The sequence below is a fragment of the Gallus gallus genome, chromosome 18, assembly GCF_016699485.2.
Source record: "Gallus gallus isolate bGalGal1 chromosome 18, bGalGal1.mat.broiler.GRCg7b, whole genome shotgun sequence".
In the NCBI taxonomy this organism is placed as follows: domain Eukaryota; kingdom Metazoa; phylum Chordata; class Aves; order Galliformes; family Phasianidae; genus Gallus; species Gallus gallus.
Window position 1 is genome coordinate 9,551,006 of NC_052549.1, and position 22,236 is coordinate 9,573,241.

Below are 22,236 nucleotides of genomic sequence, written 5' to 3' on the forward strand. Positions count from 1 at the left end.
CACGCTTTGCTCTGGCCCTGCAGAGCAGACGGGAGCTGCCCGTCCTCCCCAGAGATGCTGTGTGGGAGGAATTGGCAACAGCACAGCGTTTCACTCCTGGATATCCCCAACCATTTCCACGGGGCAGCGGCCACACGAAGAGCTTTTTGTTCTGCCCGCAGATGACAACGATAGACAGATTGATGGCAACGAAGTCATTTTGTCTCCTTCTGCAGCTGACAACATTTGCATTGGTATTTCCCTGGTGCAGACTCCACCTTTTATCTAACATGATTAATGCCATTGTAAATACAGAGAAAGAAGCAGCTGCTTCTGGTTTCTCAGCTTTTACTGAGCAGCTGACAACAAAAAAAACCCACACACATCCTTTTGTAAGAGAATCCCTGGAGTCTCTGCAGGCTTTATGAAGAGCCTTTTATTGCAAAAGGTTGGAGAAAAGCAGTTTATAGCTGCTTTATTGTGCTGTGCTCACCACAAATCCGGATTGTATCTGCTGCAACCCAAGTGCCCAGGGCAGAGCAGTGAGAGCAAGCCCTCAGCTGAATGGGAGGTGATATGGATATCATGAAAGCTGTGTGATGTGGGCATCACTCAGACCCATTGCAGGTCCAGGCGTACAGCCTGGGGGCTGCATGCAGCTCTCACCCAGTGCTGCGGCCCCATAGACCACCAGCACTACTGGAGTTGCAGTGTGCCTTATTCTAGCACCTGGAGGGGGCTGGGAAGGGCACTGCAAAGCCTGAGCGCACTGTGCTCCCTCCACAACACCTTCGTTATCAGCGGGTCTGGCAATCAAAAGGTAAAACTCAGAGATACGACTCAAATAGAAAAAGAGAAGCATTTGGTGAGAGCACATTGAGCACCACAGGTGCACCTCTGCTGCTGCTTTGCAAAGCCATTGGCAGCCCCCTGTGCTGGGGGCAGCGATGATGTCCCCGAGTCACTGCTTGCACGAACTGAGCCGCCACTATCCCACCCCACCACTGCACCAGGCACAGCGTAGCCCCCGCAGCCCCCATTTAGCAGCCCAGCAGCGCTGGGACAGAACCGCTTTAGGAACCAGAATCACCAACAGAAGCTTTTTGTCCACCTGACAAACACGCCGCCTTGAAATACCCAACAGCAATGGTGCTTGCTCAGCCTGGGACAGGGGACAAACTGTGGCAGGGAGAGGTGCCCCAAACCCCGCGCCCGCAGCAGCGCCGCGCTCTGCCTTACCTGGCACTCTGGAAGGTGGCAGACACCGATTTTCCAATAGCCCCGAATCCAACTCCCACTGCCAGCCCCTCTGCAACGGGAAGGAGAGAGAATTAAGGTCAGACCCTGCAGCAGCCATGGGGCTGCCCCTCCTTCAGCACGCCCAAGGAAGTGGGGCTGCGGGTCGGGCTGTTGCCTTTCTCATTTTAACCTTAATTCTGTGCAAATCTGTACAAGGAGGGCAAGGGGTACCACTGAGCAGCACTGGGTGCAGAGATGCTGACTGCTGGGGGACCTTTGTGGCTCCCTGATCTGAGCCTAATGGTCCAAGATCTGAGCCTAACGCACTGCAGCCAAACACAGGGAGACTTCTATGCCTGAAATGAGCACAGGAGAGGGGAAAAGGCCACAGCCCCCAGCAGCTTCAATGCAACCCCGAGCATGGCGGGGGGAAGCCATCCAAAGCACAGCAGCAGTGCTGGTTTGCAGCCTGATTCCAGTGCACGTTCTGCAGCCTTTGAGGGGGCCGTTCCCCACCCAGGCTGTGTGACAGCCATGCAGGGGACGCTCAGAAGGCATTCAAACAGATGGAAGGTGTCACACGGCGCGTGCCTGAGAGGACGAGGTCTCAGAGGAACAGAACCGTGTGTGTTTGTGGCCCCTTGGATTTCCAGTTGCCTTGGAAACACACCATAAGAAGCAGCACTGATTTACTATCAGCATGGAGCCCCCTGTTCCAGGCTGAGCGTGTAGAAGTTGAAAGACATCACAAAAAATAAAAAAAGACAACCCAGAGCCTTGGTCTGAGTTATGGCTTAGGGTGGAGGCAGTGAAAACGACATCAGGAATCAGTCTTACAGATAGGGTGAGGAAACTCCTCACCATTCCTAAGAGAAAAGTGCAAGGCAGCGGTGCAAGCCCCGGTGCAAAGTCCCTGTACAAAGTGCTGGTGCAAAGCCCTCATACAAAGTCTCCATATGAAGCACTCGTGCAAAGCCCTCCTGCAAAACCCACGTGCAAAGGCCCTGCGCAAAGCACTGGTGCAAAACCCCCATGCAAAGCTGCCCAACAGCACCGTGGGGAGAGGGGAAGGAGCTCTATCAATGCACTCACGGTGATGCTGAGTGTGATGAGGGCACGACAGAGCTCTGCACAAAGGGCTCTGCTCCTCTGAAAGATCTCCTTTGAAGTGTAACTCACCCAGAGAGCAGCATTCAAAGGGTAAAAGTGCCCATTTGCGCAAATAACAGAAAAGAGTTTGGGGAGGGGGAACGACACGCCGGTTTTCCCCCCCCGCTGTAAAGCAAATTGCACGCAATAAGAAACTCAGCAGCACAATTAATGAAAGTACAAATTACGGATACATGGGGAACAAATTATAGGAAATTAAAATCAACAGATGGTGCGTAGTGAAGGGCTCATCCAGAAAGGGAGGAGCAGCGATGAAGGAAGCTCCACCAAAGCTCCCCACAAACCCATGCACAGCACTGCAGGAGCTGCTGCAATGCACACGGCCATGCAGAGCTCAGCCCCACGCACGGTTCAGAGGATTCACTTGCAGGCAGAACGGCTGACTGCATCCCAGCAGACCTTTCCCTTACCACCCGTTGCACAAGCCAGTAAGAGCTCGGCCAGCTGAAAGAACCGGGTGAAATGAAACCCACTGCTCTTCTAAATCCTATTCACTGCAGCTTATGCGGCAGGGCTGGCAGCGCTGAGCCACAGAGCCCCCTGTTCCAGGGACACGCCATGCACTCACCTGGCCCTGGCTGCTTCCAGCATCGCTCTCAGCATGCAATGAGCTCTGCAGCCCTGCGGGAGCCAGATGTAATGCAAAGAGCACCCAGAACTCAAAGCCCTCCTGATTCCCCAGAACAAACTAATAAGCAGCGAGCCTCCCTCACCGAGCCTTTAGAAACCACACTGGCAAGGAAATTAACCCCAGCTATTGTGTCATATGGCTTAAAGAGCAGAAAAAAATGAGCACAGGCTGCAGGCAGAGAACAGAACTGCAGTGATTAAAAAAAAATAATAATAACAAAAGTAAGCAAAAAAAAGAATAAGGACAAAAGTAGCATTTCTGAACTCCTCCCTTTGCCTACCGGTTTGTAATAACACAGCTGAATTTCAGGAATAAAGAACAAGATGCTCTCACACCCTGGAGCTCAGACCCTCTCTAACACTCCTGCAGGAACCCAGGGGGATGCAGCACTGGCAGGATAGGGGCTCGGGCTCCTTCCATAGGGACCACAACCTGAGCAGCAGTGCACAGCACACGGCCGAGCAGGGGCAGAAGCTGGGGCATGGAGAGAGGCCGAAGGCAAGGGGAAATAAGGGGTTCCCTCATGGGAGATGCTGCTGCACAGCCTGAGGGATATTGGATTTCTTGGGGAGATATAAGGAGAGCTGCAGCACAAGAAGTAAAGATGCACCAGCCCTTCCTTGGGAGCAATGGAAAGAGCCTGCAATTTGGACAACACCCTCTGCATTAGCTAATGCACAGCTGATGCAAAGCACGTGCTAGCTCGGTGCAAGGGCTTCCCCTGGGTCCACCCTACCCAGCAGCATTACGCCAGGAGCAGCGATGAGCTGCTTCCAGAGCCTTTGGTTAAATAAAGCCAGCACCTTCAGGCAAGCAGACTGCTGCCCACATCCCTTCCAACCGTGCACTGCAGTGGCCGTTGTGCAAGCTGTGCTGTACCTGCAGCTCTGAGCACCTCCAGGCTGGCAGAAGCAGCACGGTGCACACTGCTGTTAGGGCAAAGGCAGCTCTCCTGGGTCAGCAAACGAACCCTCTTCCTCCAGGAAGAGGCTGGGGATGCCAACACACCATCAATTATTCATCTCCCTCTTTGAAGAACTGTAAGTTCCTCGTGGAAAATTAATCTGGCTCTAATGAGGTTTGTATTTCTAAGAGTTTAAGCATGTCCCTGTCTCCACTATTCAAACTCATCAGTTTTTCCCAAAGGTTGAATTCCAGTTCCCACCAGACAACATCTTTTTGCCATTACTGAGTGAGAAAGTGCAGAGATTACCAATGATTTCTGTGAATTTCACATCTCCAGGTATCTGCCATGAGGAATAGCAAGCAAGAGGTTGAGGTAACGTCAGCAAGATGACTTTTTGTCTCCAGTCTTCCAGAGATCTGAGGACAGGTCTGAGCAGTGCTGTGCACGTGTTGATGGCAAACAGCAGCTGGAGGCAGGCTGAAGCCTGGAAAAACAAACAGCCATCCCTCTCAGGTGCTCAGCACAGAGCTGACACAAAGGAAATAGCCCTATTGCTGCGTGCAACACAATGGGGTCAAACTTCATCAGAGGGGATGCTAGGCTGCAAGGTACTCTGATCCCGCTGCCTTCTCTGGGGGGATGCCAGGTGATGAAGGGCTGCAGGATGGGGTGTTCTGGAGCACAGCTGCCCCCCCAGGTGTAAGCACTTGGAGAGGTCGGTTTGCAGTAGCAGAGCAAGAAGGGGACAGAATGCTGAGCTAAACTGGCAGTGCACACCATGGCAGCTGTGGTGTATGGTGCTGATAGAAGGAAATACAGCCTGGGAGCCACAAGGCCTTGCTTTGGGATCTCTGTCATTCAGTAGGGTGGACTTGGGTAGACCAGTCAATCCCCTTATATTCCTCTTGATTTACCCCAGGACACAAACCACCAGCATGCCATACTATTCCTCTTTTCGCCTCCACCACCAAAGCACAACCAGGCACAAATCCTTGCTTCCAACCACAGAGCACAGCAGAGCTGAGCTGAGCTGCACGCAGCCTTGCGCACCCAAACGAGGCGCCTGGTGTTAAACAACTCACTGCCCACACCCCGAGACTCCGCCACCATGGGAACGCATCTGTGGGTGAGCAAATCCCTTTCCCTCAGGGAGAACCCAGAACTGCCCTCGGAGCTGTGATCGACTGCAGAGCTGCAGCCAAAGCATCGCCAGCTGTGTCTGTGTGACACACAGCACTGCATGGGAGCGGGGCCATCCCCCACACGCTGCCTCCTGAGCCCCATACTGCTGGCATGGCCCCACGCAGGGCACAGCAGGGAATCCCCATGCCTCCCTGTGCTTTCCCCCTTTGCAGAAGCCCAACAGCTCTGCGTGAGTCGCTTCGATCCATCAAGGCACTTCATCCGTGCAAATGTCAAAACACGTGCTGATGAGGCTGCAATTAGTGGGAGGTTTAATGAAAGGGTAGCGCAACCTTTTCCAGAGCAAGCAACTGATTGCAACTGAGTCGCAGCCGTGCAAAAGATTTTGGGGATGGATGGCTCCCTCTGCTTCCAACCAGTCCCCATCCACCAGGTCCATGCCATGAGCCTGATTTGGGACACAACCACCCCTCCCTCCAAGCAGCAAGCACAAGCTGGCAAGCACAGTCCCCCCTCTGCAGCAGTTTGGTTCCATGGAGCTGCTGCAGAAGCAGAGCATGCACAATGCACCAACCACAGGGGCACCTTCCCCTGCCCTCTTGCCCACCCTGTTCTCAGGAATTCAAGCACAAGCACATCTCCTTTCTCTCACTACAAACAAATCCTCCCAGCAGCAATCAGAGATGCTCCAGGAGTGACTGAGTGCAATTGTTCATACCAACGCCAGCAGTGGAACAGGCAGTGGAAGGCACTCAGCTGTCATTGCAGAGGGGAGTGTGCATGCAGGTGAGGCACACACTTAGCAGCACAGCACTGAGCTGAGCACAGCACTCAGCTCCTGTCCTCGTGCTCTGCTGAAGCACAGTGAGCATCAGTGCAGGTGCCACAGCAAAGTGCCCCTCGGCAGAGCACCACCTGCTCCTCACCCCCGATGGCCGTACAGGAGACACATGAAGGGGCATTCAGAACGGTTAAAGCTGTGGGAAACAAGGAAGAAAGCAGTGTCCTTCGTCCTTATAGATGTCACCAGCTGAAAGTTTTTCCATTTCAGATCTTTCCTCTCTTGCCCGTAGCGGTGCTTCACTGTGTCACTGCAACACTTCTCCCTCCTCTCCTCAGTGCTTCACAGCCAAGGATGACATTGTTCCATATTTAGCCCACACACTTTACTGATCCTCACACTTCTGTGCTTGCTTTGCTCCTTTTCTCGGGGAAAAACAAGAGCAATGCAGCACGTTGGTCGGCTTCTGGGAATGGGAAATGGATTAAAGGCTCCGTGTGGAGCCCTTTGGGTTTGGGGCACAGCAGGGATGTCAACATCACCACCACCTCCCACTTGCTTTCTCACCTCACACCCCCACCTCACTCAGACACCTGAGGCAGAAATAGTGCAGAAATCTTACTAGGGAGCAAACACAGAGCAATAGGGCCACACACAGAAACGTGGGGTATCTTACTGCAGAAGGGATGGGGCTGGGACTAAGCGGGCTCCTCTGGGTACCCCGAGCGCAGTGCCTGCAGCCAATCCAGCCCCACAGCATCATAGAAACATAAGGAAAATTCAGGCTGGGTTTCCTTGGCAACATCACCCTGGCTGGAAGCATCCCCTCATGTGGGCTGCAAGGACCCCCGTGGCACCCCGGGACCATCGCAAGGTGAAAGCATCAGTGCACACTGATCTTAGTGCCTGCACACGGCAGGGGCTGCAGGAAGGAGAAGAGAGTGCAGCCAGCAGAGCCAGCTGGAACAGCCATCCCAAAAACCTGCAGTCCTAAATACCTGCCATTGAATGGGGTCTCTGCAACGGGGCAGCACAGTGCAAACCAGGGAGCCCATCCCAGACTCACAGCTCCATCCCACAGCGTTCCCTCCTCCCTTGGAGATGCGTGCACAGAGGAAGGAGTTTAAGCTCACACCTCGCTAATTGTTATTTGTGATACACCAGTAACATTTTAATTAATTTCAAGTCTTCAGCATAACAACCACCTAAGGTACAAAGACGAAGCAGAATAAACAGCGCTTGATTAAATACATAATTAATGTTCTACTAAAGCCGGCATATATGAATATTAATTAGTGGGGATATTCTGCGGTTTGGCATCTCCTGTCATTATCCATTTATTCTTTACATTGCCAGCCCCGGCTTTGGAAGAAATTAGCAAAGCTTTCCTTGCCTGCAGAACGCAGCAAATGCAGGAGGACGGTCCCTACATTCAATTATCTCAGCACACGCAGCAACTGGCTGTGAGCATTTAGCTTGGAAGGAAAGATAGACACACTGCCAAGGCTGAAATGCGCTCATCCCTGAGCAGGGCTCAGAGTAAACAAGCCCAGCACTCTGTTGGCAGTCAGAGCAAAAGGCTGTGGAGCAGCGGGCTCAGCTCTGCCCCCCAACCCTCCCTCTGGTTCCCCTCTGGCAAAGTGCTGCCGGGCCAGAGGTGAAGGGGGGCTGCTGCCCGGAGCCGAGGTGCAAATCTCACACCTGCAAAGCCACGGTGTTCCACTTCTCCCTTCTGGCCTTTAAGTTCTTAGCCCATAGGAGGCCAGAACAGAGCTCCAGCAGCAGCTGCAAGCAACCCCTTCCCAATCGCATCCTCCTCCCTGCAGTACCCAGCCCATCCCTCATCCCAAGGACGTGCTTCAAAAAGAGCAGGGAAGGATGGCAAGCCCTGGGAGTGATGCTGCCAACCATCAGCATCTCAACTTCTGGGGCATCCCAGCTTTTCAGCTTGCACGGAGCAGCTCAGCCCCACGCCCTCCCTGCTCCTCCTCCAGCACAGCACTAAGCATGGTGTCATTCCACTGCGGGAGCCTGCTCTAATTAAAGTGTCAGCCTTTCCGCCGGCAGGGATGATAATTGAGGTAGAGCGTTACAGTGTTTTCAAACCCTGTGCTGCAGGCGGAGAGCTCAGCAGATCTGGGAGTGCCACCAGGCACTGGTGACACCGGCAGCGTGGGGACGGCACTGGGATGGCAAAGCAGAAGAGCTCTGGGAAGAACCAAACCCAGCAGCATCCTGTAGGCAGCTCGGAGACCGTGAGCCTGACCTCACTGCGCTCTGCCCCCAACCCATGGGCTGGACACAAAGCAGCAGCAGGCAATGGACCGGGTTCAGGGCCCCCACTGGCACAGCTCCCCAAATATTAAGCTTTAATGTTGTGACCTTTAAGATGCAAAAGAATGTCTGAGCTCCTGCAACTGCCCAAAGGTGGCTTTGTGCTCTTGCCGAAGCAATGAAATGTTGGATCTGCGTCTCTGCAGCAACCTGGGGTGTGCACTCATTAACTCAGTCCTGTGGGTGATGCTTTGTTCATTCCTCTACAAAACTCGCTTTTTGCAATGACAGTGAAAGGAATCCCCCACCAACACAGCCTGAGGCAGTGAGCTGCTCACACAGCCCAGCTCCTCACTCCAGGCTCCCTGGCACTTCATTTGCAGGATGCAATCCAATTACCGCTCACCCCGAGCAAAAGCTTCCTTCTTTCTGTGTGCACACGTGGCTAATTCAAAGCTCCCTGCTCTCCTCCTGCAAGAGCACAGCAGGGCTGGGAGTTTGTAAAGAGACCGTGCACCCTGCGGGCTACAAACAGGAGCAGCCCTGGGACCAGTGCCTGCAGCTACAGCATGAGGTGGCCCTTGAACTCACAGCAGCTGCATGGCCACAAGCCCTGCACTCACACCACAGCTCTTGCAAGGGCACTCACCGTCCTCCCCATGCTTACAGAGCCGGTTACACAGAAAAGCCATTTCTTATCCCCCTCACCTTCATTCAGGCGACAGCCTGAGATAGAAAGGGGGCTGGGGAAGGAGAAAGAAAGGGGAGGGAACAGGCAGGAAGGAGCAGAAGAGGAAAGATGGGAGATAAAGTCAGGAAAACTGCCTTATATTACTTTCAACATCACTAAGATCTGCAAAGCAGCTGCGTGTCTTCAGCTGTTAGCAGTTTCTCTCATCTTGTACCATTTCTGCTAGCCTCAAAGCCTGGCTCCTGGGACAATGCAGTCCAAGATTCTTGGGCCTGCGGTTTCCCATCTATTGGCACACTCCATCCCTTGAATAAGAAAGCCATAATTGTACTTGTTCCCGCAGAGAAGAATTGCTTTAAAATGCACCTCTTGTTGTACACGGACCAAAAGAGGAATAACAAGAGAGCAGAATCCCATTGTCTTTACAGTGCCGTCTTTCTCAGTCTCCTCTCAGATTTACAACTTTTGCCCATGACAGGCTGGCAACAAAGCGAGGCTGCAGATGTTAAAGACACACCAGTGAGCCTGCAATTTCCCCTCCCTGTATGAGGGTTTTGCTGCCAAAACCTTCCATCAGTTCAGCCCCATGCAAACAGCGCAGTGCAATGTGATAGATCCCACTTGGCAGGTGCCATCTGCAAGCAGCAGTGATAAGGAGGAAGGGAGAAGAGAAGGCAGCCCCAGAAAATCCTCCTGGGCTGTGTCCAGCTCAGCATCAGCCCCGGGAAGGGTACAGGGATGGACAGACAGAGGGATAGACAGATAGATGGATGGCCAGGCAGACAGCTGGGCCTTACCTGGGATGTTGTGGATGGTAATAGCAAGGATCATCAGCAGGATCCGCCTCCAGCTGCTGCTGCTGGCTGTCAGGGCAGCATCCTTGGCCGTGGGGAATACTGGGGGGCTGTCAGGCAGGGGGGTCCCCACACCTCTTCTCCTCTGGTAGGGCTCCCCGTTCTCGGCCTTATCTGAGGGGACAGAAAGACAAAGCTGGGTCAGCCGGGGGGACAGGAGGTGGACACCTCCCACCTTCCCTCTCAGAAGGAGAATGTAGAGAGAAGGAAAAACACCCTGCAAGATTTGTTGCTGCCATCTGTTAACGTCTGTGGGGGTGCCGGGCTCCCAGAGCTCTGCTCCCAGCAGCACAATGACCACCAGCTCTATTCAAACACGGGCACCTAAATCCAAGCCCCAGGGAGGGCTGTGAAGGGAGGAATAAACACTGGGCAGTGCTGTAACAAAGCTTGTGCAGAACGAGACCAGAATCAAAGCCCTCCAGCTGCTTTTGCTTGGCACTTAGCAGAAGTGACAAAACAAATGTCATCAGCATTTCTAAAATATAACTTTTGGGGTCTGAACAAAGCAGCTTCGCTTTGGCACCTCCTCTGCTTCTAAACACGCTTCTCCCATCTCCCTTCTGGCTCTTTTTCATGCATTATTACCTCCGGGATTGTAAGGAGGAAGCAGCCCAAAGTGCAATAGAACCGCACCTGTAACAAGGCTGCAGTCCCATGGAGCACAGCAGCACATGAGGGCAGTTTATGGGAATAAACAGAGCAGACACAGCTTCTGCAGAAGCACAGAGGGCAATTTAGATGCGTGATCTGAACAGCAAAATGACTCTCATGCAAATTATCTGTGCATTAGCAGAAGGAAAGGCAGCAGCATCCCCACCAGGGAGACAACCTGAGCATCATTCCCTACTCACATGTAGCAGCAGGGATACAGAGGGGGGAAACTGTGGTTGGCTTCCAAGCGTGTTGGGGAATAAAGGGGTAACAGCAGCAGCTGATGGGCAGAGCTCGGGGCAGGGACACAGCACTGCAACACACAACAGCACCCAGAGCTCCAACCAGGGCACAGGGCAGGGAACAAAACAACAGGAAAAGCTAAACAGGGCTGGAAGAGCCTCAAGAGCAAATTGGAGCTGTGCTACGAGTGGAGCAGGGGGCGGCTTTCAGAGAATAGCTGCTGCGATCAGACGGGCTGCTCACAAGGATGCTGCCAAGACAATTATATGGCAAATAATTATCTGTGCCACATGCATTACTTTGAATCCTGTTCACAAAAACTCCTCTATATATTCTCCTCAATTTATCATTATTGAATTTCTTCATAAAGCTGCAGGGCAAAGACTCTGCCAAAAGTTTAATTACATATGTGCAGCCTGCTGCATTTTTCATATCCTCTGCAGCCAGCCCTTGAAAAAGATAAATGGCTTTGAGTATGGCTTAAACTGCTGCAAAACATAAAAGCCAACAGACTCCTTATCAGCACGTGAAACAGCTTTTTATTTTTTTATTATTTCTTAATGAAAACAGCTTGCATTGGCCAGAGCTCAGCTCTGCTGCACTTGCAAGCACACACAAACAGATGAATACGCTATTTGCTATCTGCACTCAAAAATCTCTTTACTACATGACTTTAGCTCTTGAATTACTATCAAACCCTATGGAGGCAACAGAGCTCTTTACAACTGCTTCAGAGCCTTCCCTATTCAGGAATGGCTTTGGCCATGCCTTTGTCCTACAGCAGCACCCAACACTCTGTCCGAGGTCCTGTCCAGGTGCCCATATAACGCAGGGCTGGGATTCATGTGCCTTCATTCCTTTGGGACAGGATGGGATAACCCACAGCACTGGGTGCCTCCCTGCCTGGAGGTGCTGGAATGAAAATCATTCACAGCATCAGAATGTTGTTCAGTCTTTTCCCCATCGATTTCCCCATCAAATTCTTGCAACAAGACCAGCTGCCCTGCTGGGAAGGGATGTTATTGCCAGCGTCCGGAGCACTGCAGGCAGGAGGAAATCACTGCACAGCACAGCACATCCAACACAGGGCAATGCAGAGGTTCTGCCTTCAGCCAAACTTGCATGAGATAAATTAGCAGCCTCAGTTTAACCACTGATAAACGTTTGTCAGCTCCCATCCCCAACCTGTGGGAGAAGGGAAGGAGAGGGAGTGCTGGGCATGAAGAACAACACTTACCAAAAATGTGACTAAATGCCATGCACAGGGTGTTCAAAAAAGCTGTTCTGTGTCAGCGTGCACAGGGAATACTCTCATTTCAGAAGCCCTCGAGATGGACACACACCCATGCTGCCCAACACCACACTGTACTGGCACTCAGTCTTTTGCACAAGATGGAAACGCGCACTAAACGCTACGGTGGCTCTATTAAAAACATGAGAGATAAGCCAGCATGCACTGACCGTTGTCTGAGGGTGGGGTGGGGAAGAGAGAACAATCTGCTAAGGAAAATGACAACACAAGGAGCTGCCATCCCTCCTGAGGTACAGAAAGTAACAGCACATCCAACTCACCCCCCTAATGGCTGAGATCAAATTATATGGGAAACGTTTAAGATTCCCCAAAGCCCCTTATTGAACACAAGCTGAGGGCATGCAGCTCGTAACGCACACCCAAGCACTGCCCCTTCCACCTTCCATAAGCCTGAGATGCTCCATTAACCTTAAGCACTCATAACAAATGCTCCTGTTCCATCCCACGCCATATGGGCTCCATCACCGCCGCTCCCGAGAGGAGTTGGTTCAGTGCCCACTCTGCTCCGGCAGCACAGCCCAGGGGGAAAGAGGGAAAGAATTCATCTAAGTGCTGAGCCACAGTGCTCCCAGAGCTGCCCATCAGGTGTCAGCAGCTCGTTAGCAATTAGCAGAGACAGGCTGAGCTGAGAGCCTGGAAATGAAGGGTCTGGAGCATGAGTCCTCCTATCTGGAGGATAAGAAGCTCCGGGGAGAGCTGCTCTCTTTCCACAACTCCCTGAAGTTGCTTTGTTTAATAGAAATGGGATGAGAGGTGATGGCCTCACATTGCTCCAGGGGAGGTTCAGGTTGGATATGAGGAAACATTTGTTTTCAGAAAGAGCAGTGATGCACCGGCACAGCTGCCCAGGGAGGTGGGGGTGTCACCCCATCCCAGGTGGTGTTCCAGAACCATGGGGATGTGGCACTGAGAGATGTGATCAGTGGGCATGGCGGGGGTGGGCTGGGGCTGGACTTGGGGAACTTAGAGGGCTTCTCCAACCTTAATGGTTCTATGACTCTATCATATCTTAGTGCATCAAATTGGGATGGAGAAGGGATCTGGGATGAAAACATGCTGCAAAACCAACCCTGAATTCATCTCATGCAACGCAAAGCACAGCAGCAGGAGCAGCTCTATGGGACCTGAAAACCCCACAGCAAGATGGAGCCTCACACTGCAGCCCGGCAGCACCAAGCACAACCCTGCCCCTGCTCCCTACCTCCCATCCATCTTCCTTCATTCTCTGACCATGAGGAAACCCCAGAAGAGAAAGTGCTTCAAAATTAACAGCCACAGCCCCTGGGAAGCCGAGTCAGATAAGCGCTCACAGCAGCACCCACGCAGCAGCACACTCTGTCTTTCCAGGACAACACCATTAATCTTTCTTCATCTCTTTTTCTTGCTGTTGTTTTAAGGCTCTGTTCAGGTGCTGACAGCCTGGAAGGGGTCAGAGGACCCCCTTAGCTGCAGCCATTCCCCCATTACATTCTGCAGGAATTTCAGGGAGCAGAGCAGCAGCAGATGGGTGCTGGCGAGCACCTGCTCCCCATCGCATGCTGCTCTTTAAAACCTCCATAAGAGATTTTAATTACTGTGAGTAATTAAGCACAGCACCTGTGATGGGAGAGGCACTGCAGGGCCCCAAGCTGGTTCTGCTCTGCTCAGAGCCCACAGCAAGATCAGAGGGAATGGAAATGAAAGACAGCCTTTTCCCCTTCCCTGTTTCAATGAATGGGTCCCCAAATGCAAGAGAAGCACAGCTGATAGAAAGGCTGCACACGCAACAAAGCGGCTGAACGGGGAGCTCCGTGGAGTTGCCCAACTATGGCCAAATAATGGTGCTTTTAAAAAACACTGCTTATTCAGCACTAGCAAAAGCAGCAGTGAGGAGCTCAGGGATTGAACCCACAGACCAGCAGAGGTGAGCACCAGGGGACACCTGTGACACCATTTACACGCTGCGTGGCCACAGTCCCAGCCCGCTGGCAAAAGCTCAGCACTCCGCTCCCCCCCCTCACCATGGAACAAATTCATTTCCCACATTTCTGGCAGATAAAAGAGGTCCCTGCATCTGCTGGGGCTTTCAGCAAAGAAGATAAATAGAGAGTGTCATGACTCACTGTCTATTAGGCGCCTTCATTTATCCAAGCGTGCACAGGAGCTCTCATAAAAGGTTGTTTAATTCAGCATGACTGACTGCCACTGGCTCTCAGACACGCGGTTATTGCTGTGCTCTGTCTGAAGTTTGGAGTCAGGAGGAGGCAGCAGCCATCCCCTGCTCCAGAGCACATCAGACACTGAGCAAAGGGGTTCCTGGAGCCCAGCTCCCACCACAACCACTGCATGAGTACGACACAGCCTGTAACCAGCCCAGTATTAATGGCCGAAAATGGAAAGAAGAGCCAGGGGACTCCTCCAGCCAAAGCTGCCCTCCCTGCCCCACACCATCCTCACTGCACCCTGGGCAATCCTAACATGGGGGGACACCTGCAGCCCCAGAGCAGCCCTCCCCCGTCTTCCCCCGCTTCACAAGTGCCACTTCCATCCACGCAGCCCCGATGCTAACACAAGAACTTCTCCTCCCTCCCTGTAATCCATCACCGAGGATGGGTGAAATTGGATGAAATTACTGCTCCAGCCCTCGGCACCTTCCTTTACCTACAGCAGCTGAGAAGTCACACTACACATAGGCCTTGGTGCTGCTTCCCTTTATCTTCCCATATTTTCTGTGATCTCCCTCCTCCTGCAGGTGATGCTCTGAGCTGCCTGCAATGTCCACGCTGGGAAAGGCTCCAGGTGTCCCAGGGAGCTGCTGCTGTGCTCAGGGGTGCACTCGAGGATGGGAAAATGAGTGCAAAACACAGCTGTTAATTCAGACAAAGAGGCACTTGAGAAAAGCAATAAAAAGGAGAAGAAACAGCACAGCTTGCCCAACTTTGCACTGGGCAAGCCAAGCCTCTGGAAATCTCCACAGGGTGCAACAAAGCAGCACCTTCCTTTTCCAGAGCTGCACAAATTCACTCCCACAACCCTCAAGCCTCTGCTTACAGCAAAGCCAATGCCCTGGCAGCTGCCTCCAGCAGCAATGGTGGTGGCCCAGGGCAATCCCCAGAGCAGGGACCTGGCTGGGAATGGGGCAGGGAGTGAGCACCTAGCATGAGAGCAGCCTGACCCTCACCCCAAAACCAGAGGTGCAAGGCACAGAGGAGACCTTCCCAAGAGCAGGACCTCACCATGGCTGTACCACCGAGCCGTAGCCAGGTGGAGGACTGAACAAAGGCAGCGATGACACAGCCCCAATCCAGCACACAGCAGCCCTGCAGTAACACTGAGGCCAAAGCATCACTCACCCCTCAGGGTGACACAGGTGACATGGTGCCAAAGAGGATGGCTGCCCAAAACTCACCTTCTGGTGTCTGCAGTGTTTAAAGATTAACTTCTTGGGCAAGAGCAGCAGCACAACGTTAAATGTAATTACATGCACCGGGTCCTTTTAAGCAAACTAATTCCTGCTAACTTCCAAGAGCTCTTCAAAGAACTCCCAGTAGATGAAGTGTACTGCTGAATCATTTGATACTGAGAATTTACACATCTGAGATAACTTAATTGCTTCATTTCGGAGCACTATGCTGCATTCAGATCTCCAATCCCTGGCAGGGAACAGTGCCCGATCTTAGTGAGATGGGATGCATCTGATTCCTGAAGTAAGGGAGCAACAAATAAATCTCTTTAGTTGATTACAAGGACACTGAGCTCTCATTGGGACCAGCAGGAGTGGTGCCACCCACAGGGCCACCACGGTGCCCCGGATGCTCAGCATCACATCCCCACGGCCACCATTGTGCCACAGAGCCCCTCAGCAGGGCTCCATCCATCTGCTCTTTGTGCAGACTTCCTTGCAGCACTCCCAAGACGCCAGCCTAAAGCCAGCCCAGAGGAGCTGCTCTATTCTTCTCCATTATTTCCCTAATTTCAGCCTCACATGCCTTCATTCAAAGTCTTTCAGTCTTCTTGTTTTTATCCCAGAAGGACGTTACGGCTTCAGCTACAGAAGTTCCCTTTGCAAATTAATTCAATTTGTTGGAAAATAAGAATCGATGAATAAATGCATGAGGGACCAGAGGTCCAAACAGCCACAGAATCTGCACCGCAGGGCCATGCCCAGCACAGCCCATTGACATTGCACGTTGCACAGAGGATGATCAGCAGTGCCAGCACCCATCCACAGGCATCAGCTGCTCTGCTCCAAGCACAGCGCTCACCAACTCCTGCACAAACATCCATTGCTATCAGAACATTACGAGCCTGGTTGGATGCCTCGCCATGCTCACACAAAGCTCCTTGAAAAAGTAGTGCAGCTTGAAAATAATTCATTCTACAAATCCTACAGATTGCATTCCCTGCAGCAGAGCAGGGGCAGCACTGGGCATCAGCACAAAAAGAATGAGAATAGGGGGCACAGGGACAGCCCCGTTTGCACGTTAGAGAGAGCTGAAAGCGCCTAGAAAGTACTGTAATGGTCCTTTGACAACCCAGGCATGGCTCATGGATGCTGTCAGAGCATGCAGGGAACAGCCACGCTGCAGCACTGCAGGCAGATCCCCTCACTAACAAAGAGGAGCCACCCGGAGGAGCAGCGAAATAAATAAATAAGCAGCATTTCAATCTGAGGAATTGGAGATTCAGTGCAATTGCACGACTTGAAGGCGGCTTGCACCATCTGCTGCCACAGACCCAGCGCAGCCCTGCAGACACCCTGTGGGATGCAGCACGTGCGGGGTGGGGGCAGCAGAACTGGGGGTGAGGAGCGTGCTGCATGCATGCAGCCAGATGGCAGCGAGAGCGCTGCAGCCCCGGGACTCACAGGGAAATAGGGCTCCAAAAATAGAGACTTGAGCTGAGCTTGGGAGAAAACGTGATGAGAAACCACCTAGCCTTAAAAAAAGGAAAAAACATCATCATCCTAAGTTTTTTCAGCTGTAAATAAGAACATCTAGATTTGTTTTCTGTAGGACAAAAGCTGAGATGACCCAGCAGAGGGGGGAGCAGGTGATGCAGGGACCCCGAGGGGACACATCCTGCACCTCCCCAGCAGCACTGCACAGATTGGCTTCAGCTATATGTGCTGGGGTTGCTCCTGCCCCACAGCCTCCTGCTCCCATAGCCAACTGAAAAATATAAAATACATATACGTAAATATGAGAGAAAAAGCCCCGTTTGCCCTCTGCTCATACACTGCAGCTGTTTTGCAGGATGAAGATGAAGTCAGGGTGCAGCCTCCAAAGGCAGAAGCTGAGCACAAGGCTGGTGCACGGGCACGAGGTCACCTGGGTCCCCAGCACCATCCAAATGGCTCTGGGATGGGTCATTGGGTGCCAGCAAGGTTGCAGCAGGGCTACAGAGGGGAAGCTCTGCTGGCAGGGCTCCCTTGGCACAGCACCAGTGGGAGCTCACTCTGCAGACACCATGAAATCAAAATGAAATGAAGCCGCTGATAAGTCCCCCAGTGGCACCAAGGACAGTCAGACACTCAGCCTTAGGCACGCAATGCAAAATCCAGAGCTGCCACAGCACAGCCATCATTGGAGACTTCTCCAAAAAATATTTTTCAAGCACTCGAATCCTTCAAAGTACTCAGAGGACGTCTCTAAACAGTGCTGCCCAAGCAGCTGGGGAAGCCCCTGGTGATGGCATCCCTGCAACCTGGGCTGCTGATAGCACAACGTGGGCACTAAACCTTCCCTGTGCCGTGGGAGTGGGGGGGAAGCAGCCCTGTTCCACAGCCACGGAGGCTTTTTGGAAGCAAAACTTCTGCTTGCACTTCAGTTGTTAAACCTCCATCTAATATATTCACGCAATTCTTGCGTACCTTATGTAGCACTTAATATTTAAGTAGCAAGTGCACGAAAATAGATACAGACAGGTTAAAAATTAAGTTCCTTGGCAGGTTCTGTGAGCTATTTTTTTTTTTTCCAGGGCTACAAGCTGAAGGCAAAGCACTGTGCTGTGTGCTCGTGTTCTGCACGCACCAGGTGTTATGCCAGCAGTACAGAATTCCAGCACCTACTCCAGATCCCATTGCCTGCACAGCTCCACCACCACCCCCTGCTTTTTTATGAGCTCCCTTTGAGGCTGCCCACCAGCCCGAAGCCCTGACCCCAGCAGAGCTCTGTCCCCACCAGTTCCAGGAGCAATAGTGCCGTGAGTGCAGCATTTGTCAGTGCCATCGACGCTCAGAGCTGGAGAAGTTTCCTGGGGGGGGTGGAAAGAAAGCATGGATTTTAGTGCAGAGGCATGTTCATCATCCTGTGCCATATACCACGGAGCAGGCTGCATGGGAAGGGCCTGGGCAGCAACCACTGCCCCAGGCCATCGTGGACAGACGTGGAAATGTGCTGAAATTGAAATCAGATGGGAAAGAATCAGTGCCACAGATCACAGGAGGACCCCCTCCCCAGTAGGAAAAACCCATCAGCTGCTGTCAGAAGGAATACAGCTTCCTGAGCCTCCCAGCCTTCCCTGCACCCAGAAGATCGCTGCAGCGCTTTTTGCACTTGCTCAGAGTTGGCATAAAGCAAAGCAGAGGCAGGAGAGCCCCAGCAACAATCAGGAATCCCAAAGCAGCACAGGGCTGTGTAAGCAGTGTGACCATGGAGGCCTCTGCTAAGTGAGCAGGGCACTGCACCTGCCTGGCAACAGACACTATATATATATATATTTCCATACACATATATATGGGGCAGGAGACTGTACCCCTCTCTCCAGCTCAGGATTGCCCAAATCCCCACCCCATCACTTCCCAGCCCCACAGCACACACCTCACTCACTTGAAGCCACGTCAACCCTGACTGCTTTCGTACACTGTTACCCTTAATGTTTGTTTAGTTTCAGTGCGGAGAACAACCCATTTCCTGATGCAATTCATTCCCTTCCCTTTATGCACTTCATGCTCCATGCCCTGTATGCACCCCCAGCTGCTATCACTGCTGTCATACCTGGTGACTGCAAGAGGTCCCAAGGATCATTTCGCCCTCCAAAGCATCCTTAGGGCGAATGACAATTATGCCTGTCCCCACTCAACTGAAGAGCCATATCAAGGAAATAAATGAATTATTATGTTTATTGAATGAAGCCAAAAGAAAAAAACAAAAAAAAAAACCAACCCAACACAGCAACATCCATTCCAGAAGCAATAACACTGATTGCCAGTTCAGCTCAATTTAATAAACCTTGAGATTTAAGGGTTTCTTGAAGGCAGCTGCGGTGGAATGGCTCCCCTGTGCGATCCCCTTGCAGCCTGTAAAGGGCTGAGGATGGATCCCAGCTCTGCACAGCTTCCAAAGCACAATGCAGCCCTGGAGATGTCCCCAAGGGATGCTCCAGTGGGTGCTCCTGGAGGACAAAGGATAGCAGAGGAGCCCACCTCTCACTGCTTTCCCACCCCGTATGATCCTGCACCATTGTGCAGCGCCAACAGAGCTGCCCCAACCAACGGGCTGAGGGTGGAACCAAGGCTGCATAACCTATTTGATACAGAGGCAGAGTTAAAAACTGAGTGAAAAGAGGTAACAGATTGCCGGGCGTAGCCAGGAAATTAAAGCTCCTTGCTAATATTGCACAGAGTTAACGAGACTCAATTTGGGAAATGACTTCTCTGATTAAGGGCCATAAGCACTGCAGAAAGCATCTCGGCAGCCTCCACGCCTGCTGATAGCACTGATTTCAGAGCGCGTCCTGACAGCACGACGCTCAGCAGACCTCAATAAGCCCCACAGACAAACAGATTGCGCTTACACAAAGCGAGCACGGAGCAGAGCAAAGGGCTCTGCAGGTGGGCGTGCAGGCTGCAGCACCTGGGAGCCCACCCAGCCCACCTGGCTTGCTAGCTTTGCTTTGGACTAAAGGGACGGCCACACGCAGCAAAGGGGAGAGCAGAAAGCCACATCCCGTGCTGTTAAATCTGTGCCTGTGTTGACACAACAGGTAAGAGGCTCACAGGAAAAGCCACTTCAAAGACAACAGCCTCTCCACTCTCAGGTGGCATCTGTCCCCTCCCTGCCATGCACACAGCACAGAACGCACCAGGCATCGCTGCACCATCCATAGGATTCCTGCAGGGCACAAACCCCAAAGACCAGCAAGGCTGGTAGGGCTGGAACCCTCCAGCAGGGGTTGGAACAAGATGAGTTCCAAGGTCCCTTCCCAACCCAAACCATCCTACAATTCAAACGTAATTCTGTGCCATCCTCCTCCACCTGCACCACATCCCCGGAACACTCAAGGAGAACAAAATGTCACCATCTCTGAGGGCTGATGGAAACGAGCCTGCATTTCCAAAGGGGGAATGGAAGCGATGGAAATGACGCAGCTCCGAGAGCCGAACAGACGAAGGCGGAGAAGCCAAAAGCAAAGCTGAGCCCTTCTGGCCATGTTCCATTCGGGAGAACACTGAAGGAACGAAGGATGCGTTACCAAGAAGCTATGGAAGGCAGAGCCAGTGGGGAGCAGTGCCAGCAGCGCATGGCACACACAGATGTCCCCTCCAAAGGCTGGGCAGCAGGCAGCTCTCCTCCTGGGAGCAGTATGACAAGCACAGGGCTGTGGGGAGCAGCAGCCACCAGCTGGGGCACAGACAGACACGAGGACTCTGCCCCCCCACACACCACAGACACCCCCAGAGGTCACAAGCTGCTGTTGGCTCGGGGATTGGGCTGTGACCTGCCGTTGGCTCGGGGATTGGGCTGAATGTGGTCGGGAACTCAACTGATTTCACCTGGAGCTGTTGACTGCAGACCTGGAGGAGCGCAGGGAGGCAGAACTGAGCCCGCAGAAATATTCCTGAACACTTTTCACCTGCCAAGGGGCACTGACACACGAGGAGATGCTCACGCTGTGCCAAGGGTGAAGGAGGACAAACCGCCCTGCCACGTCTAGACTCAGAAATACAGGTTCTGACCAGAACAGGGGCACGAGGCTCCATCTGAAGGCAGCTTTTTATCAGTTGCTGAGGGATTACATGCTCTGATTTTTTATGTTTATTTTTTGAAGCTCCGTGTATATAAATTCACACTTAGTCATGGCCATAAAACCCACCGCCAGCACCCAGCTTGACAGGGATGGTCAATAACCATTTGAAATGCTCAAGAAAGGGGCATTAGAATGTTTTTAAATCAATACAGCTGTAGCCAGAGGCGTTCATCATCACACTGGCTATTAAAATTCAAAATGAATTGATGCCTTTGGAGTGCAGCAGTTCTCCAGGCCAAGCATGGCACGAGTGTGTCAACGCTATTACAACAAATGCAGTGGGACCAACAATGTGAGCATCCCGTTCTGCAGGGGGATCTGCGTGTTGCATACGTTGTAATGGCTTAATGAACCTTCCTGACGCACACATGGGGCTCCAGCTGGATATTGCTGCCATGAATCACCACGGGTCGTGCGGCTGCAGAGGCACTGTGCAGCATCACTGCTCACAGCTCCACTGCTGCTCAGGGAGTGGGGAGGGGGGTACAGCCCTGCAATGGGCACAGGTCACTGCCATGGAGTTTTCCCCCTTAGCAGCTGGACCGGGGAGCAGAGGGTCCCATAGGGCTGAGACCCGTCTTACTGTTGTATCCACCAAACTCCTGCTGGAATGCTGTTCCCAAAAGCCACACAGAGCTTACAAGCCTCAGATATCTGAAATACTTCTCTATATTTATATATATATATATGGGATATTCTCTATATCCTAAGTAAAAGAACGGAGAACGCAGCCTTTCACGCTGGCTACAGAGAGCAGCCCCTAAAGACAATGAATCACAGAATCACTGAGGTTGGAAAAGACCTCCAAGTTCCCCAAGTGCAACCCCAACTCATCCCACCATGCCCATAACCACATCCCTCAGTGCCACATCCCCATGGACCTGGAACACCTCTGGGGATGGTGACATCCCCACATCCCAGGGCAGCTGTGCCAGTGCCCAACCGCCCTTTTGGAGAAGAAGTTGTTCCTAATATCCAACCTAAACCTCCCCTGGAGTAACATAAGGCCATTCCCTCTCATCCCATCTCTGTTACCTGGGAGCAGATGCAGACCCTCACCCAACCACAACCTCCACCAAGGGAGCTGTGGGGAAAGATAAGCTCTCCCCTGAGCCTCCTCTTCTGCCGAACGAACCATCCCATTCCCTCAGCTGCTCTCCATAAGACTTGTGCTCCAGCTGCTCTGCCCCAAGCTGGTAGGGGCACACTGTGACCAAAGTGCAGGACCTGGCACTTGGTCTCATCGAAACTCATATACCACTGGCCTCAGTCCATTGATCCAGCCTATCCCGATCTCTCCATAGGGCTTTCCTACCCTCAGGCAGACCAACATTTCCTCCCAGCTCAGT

At 52.5% G+C, this 22,236-nt stretch overlaps 1 protein-coding gene across 3 annotated transcripts in view; it reads right to left on the reverse strand.

The window, feature by feature from the left end:
* SLC39A11 (solute carrier family 39 member 11) overlaps positions 1–22,236 on the reverse strand; it is a 59,879-nt gene that overhangs the window by 12,455 nt on the left and 25,188 nt on the right. For all 3 annotated transcript variants that reach the window (XM_040649800.2, XM_025141834.2, XM_046902187.1), the window contains 2 exons: positions 9,613–9,783; positions 1,219–1,288 (listed from right to left, as the gene is read on the reverse strand). In XM_040649800.2, coding sequence (XP_040505734.1) covers positions 1,219–1,288; positions 9,613–9,783 — 241 coding nt within the window. The remainder of the gene's footprint in view (positions 1–1,218; positions 1,289–9,612; positions 9,784–22,236) is intronic.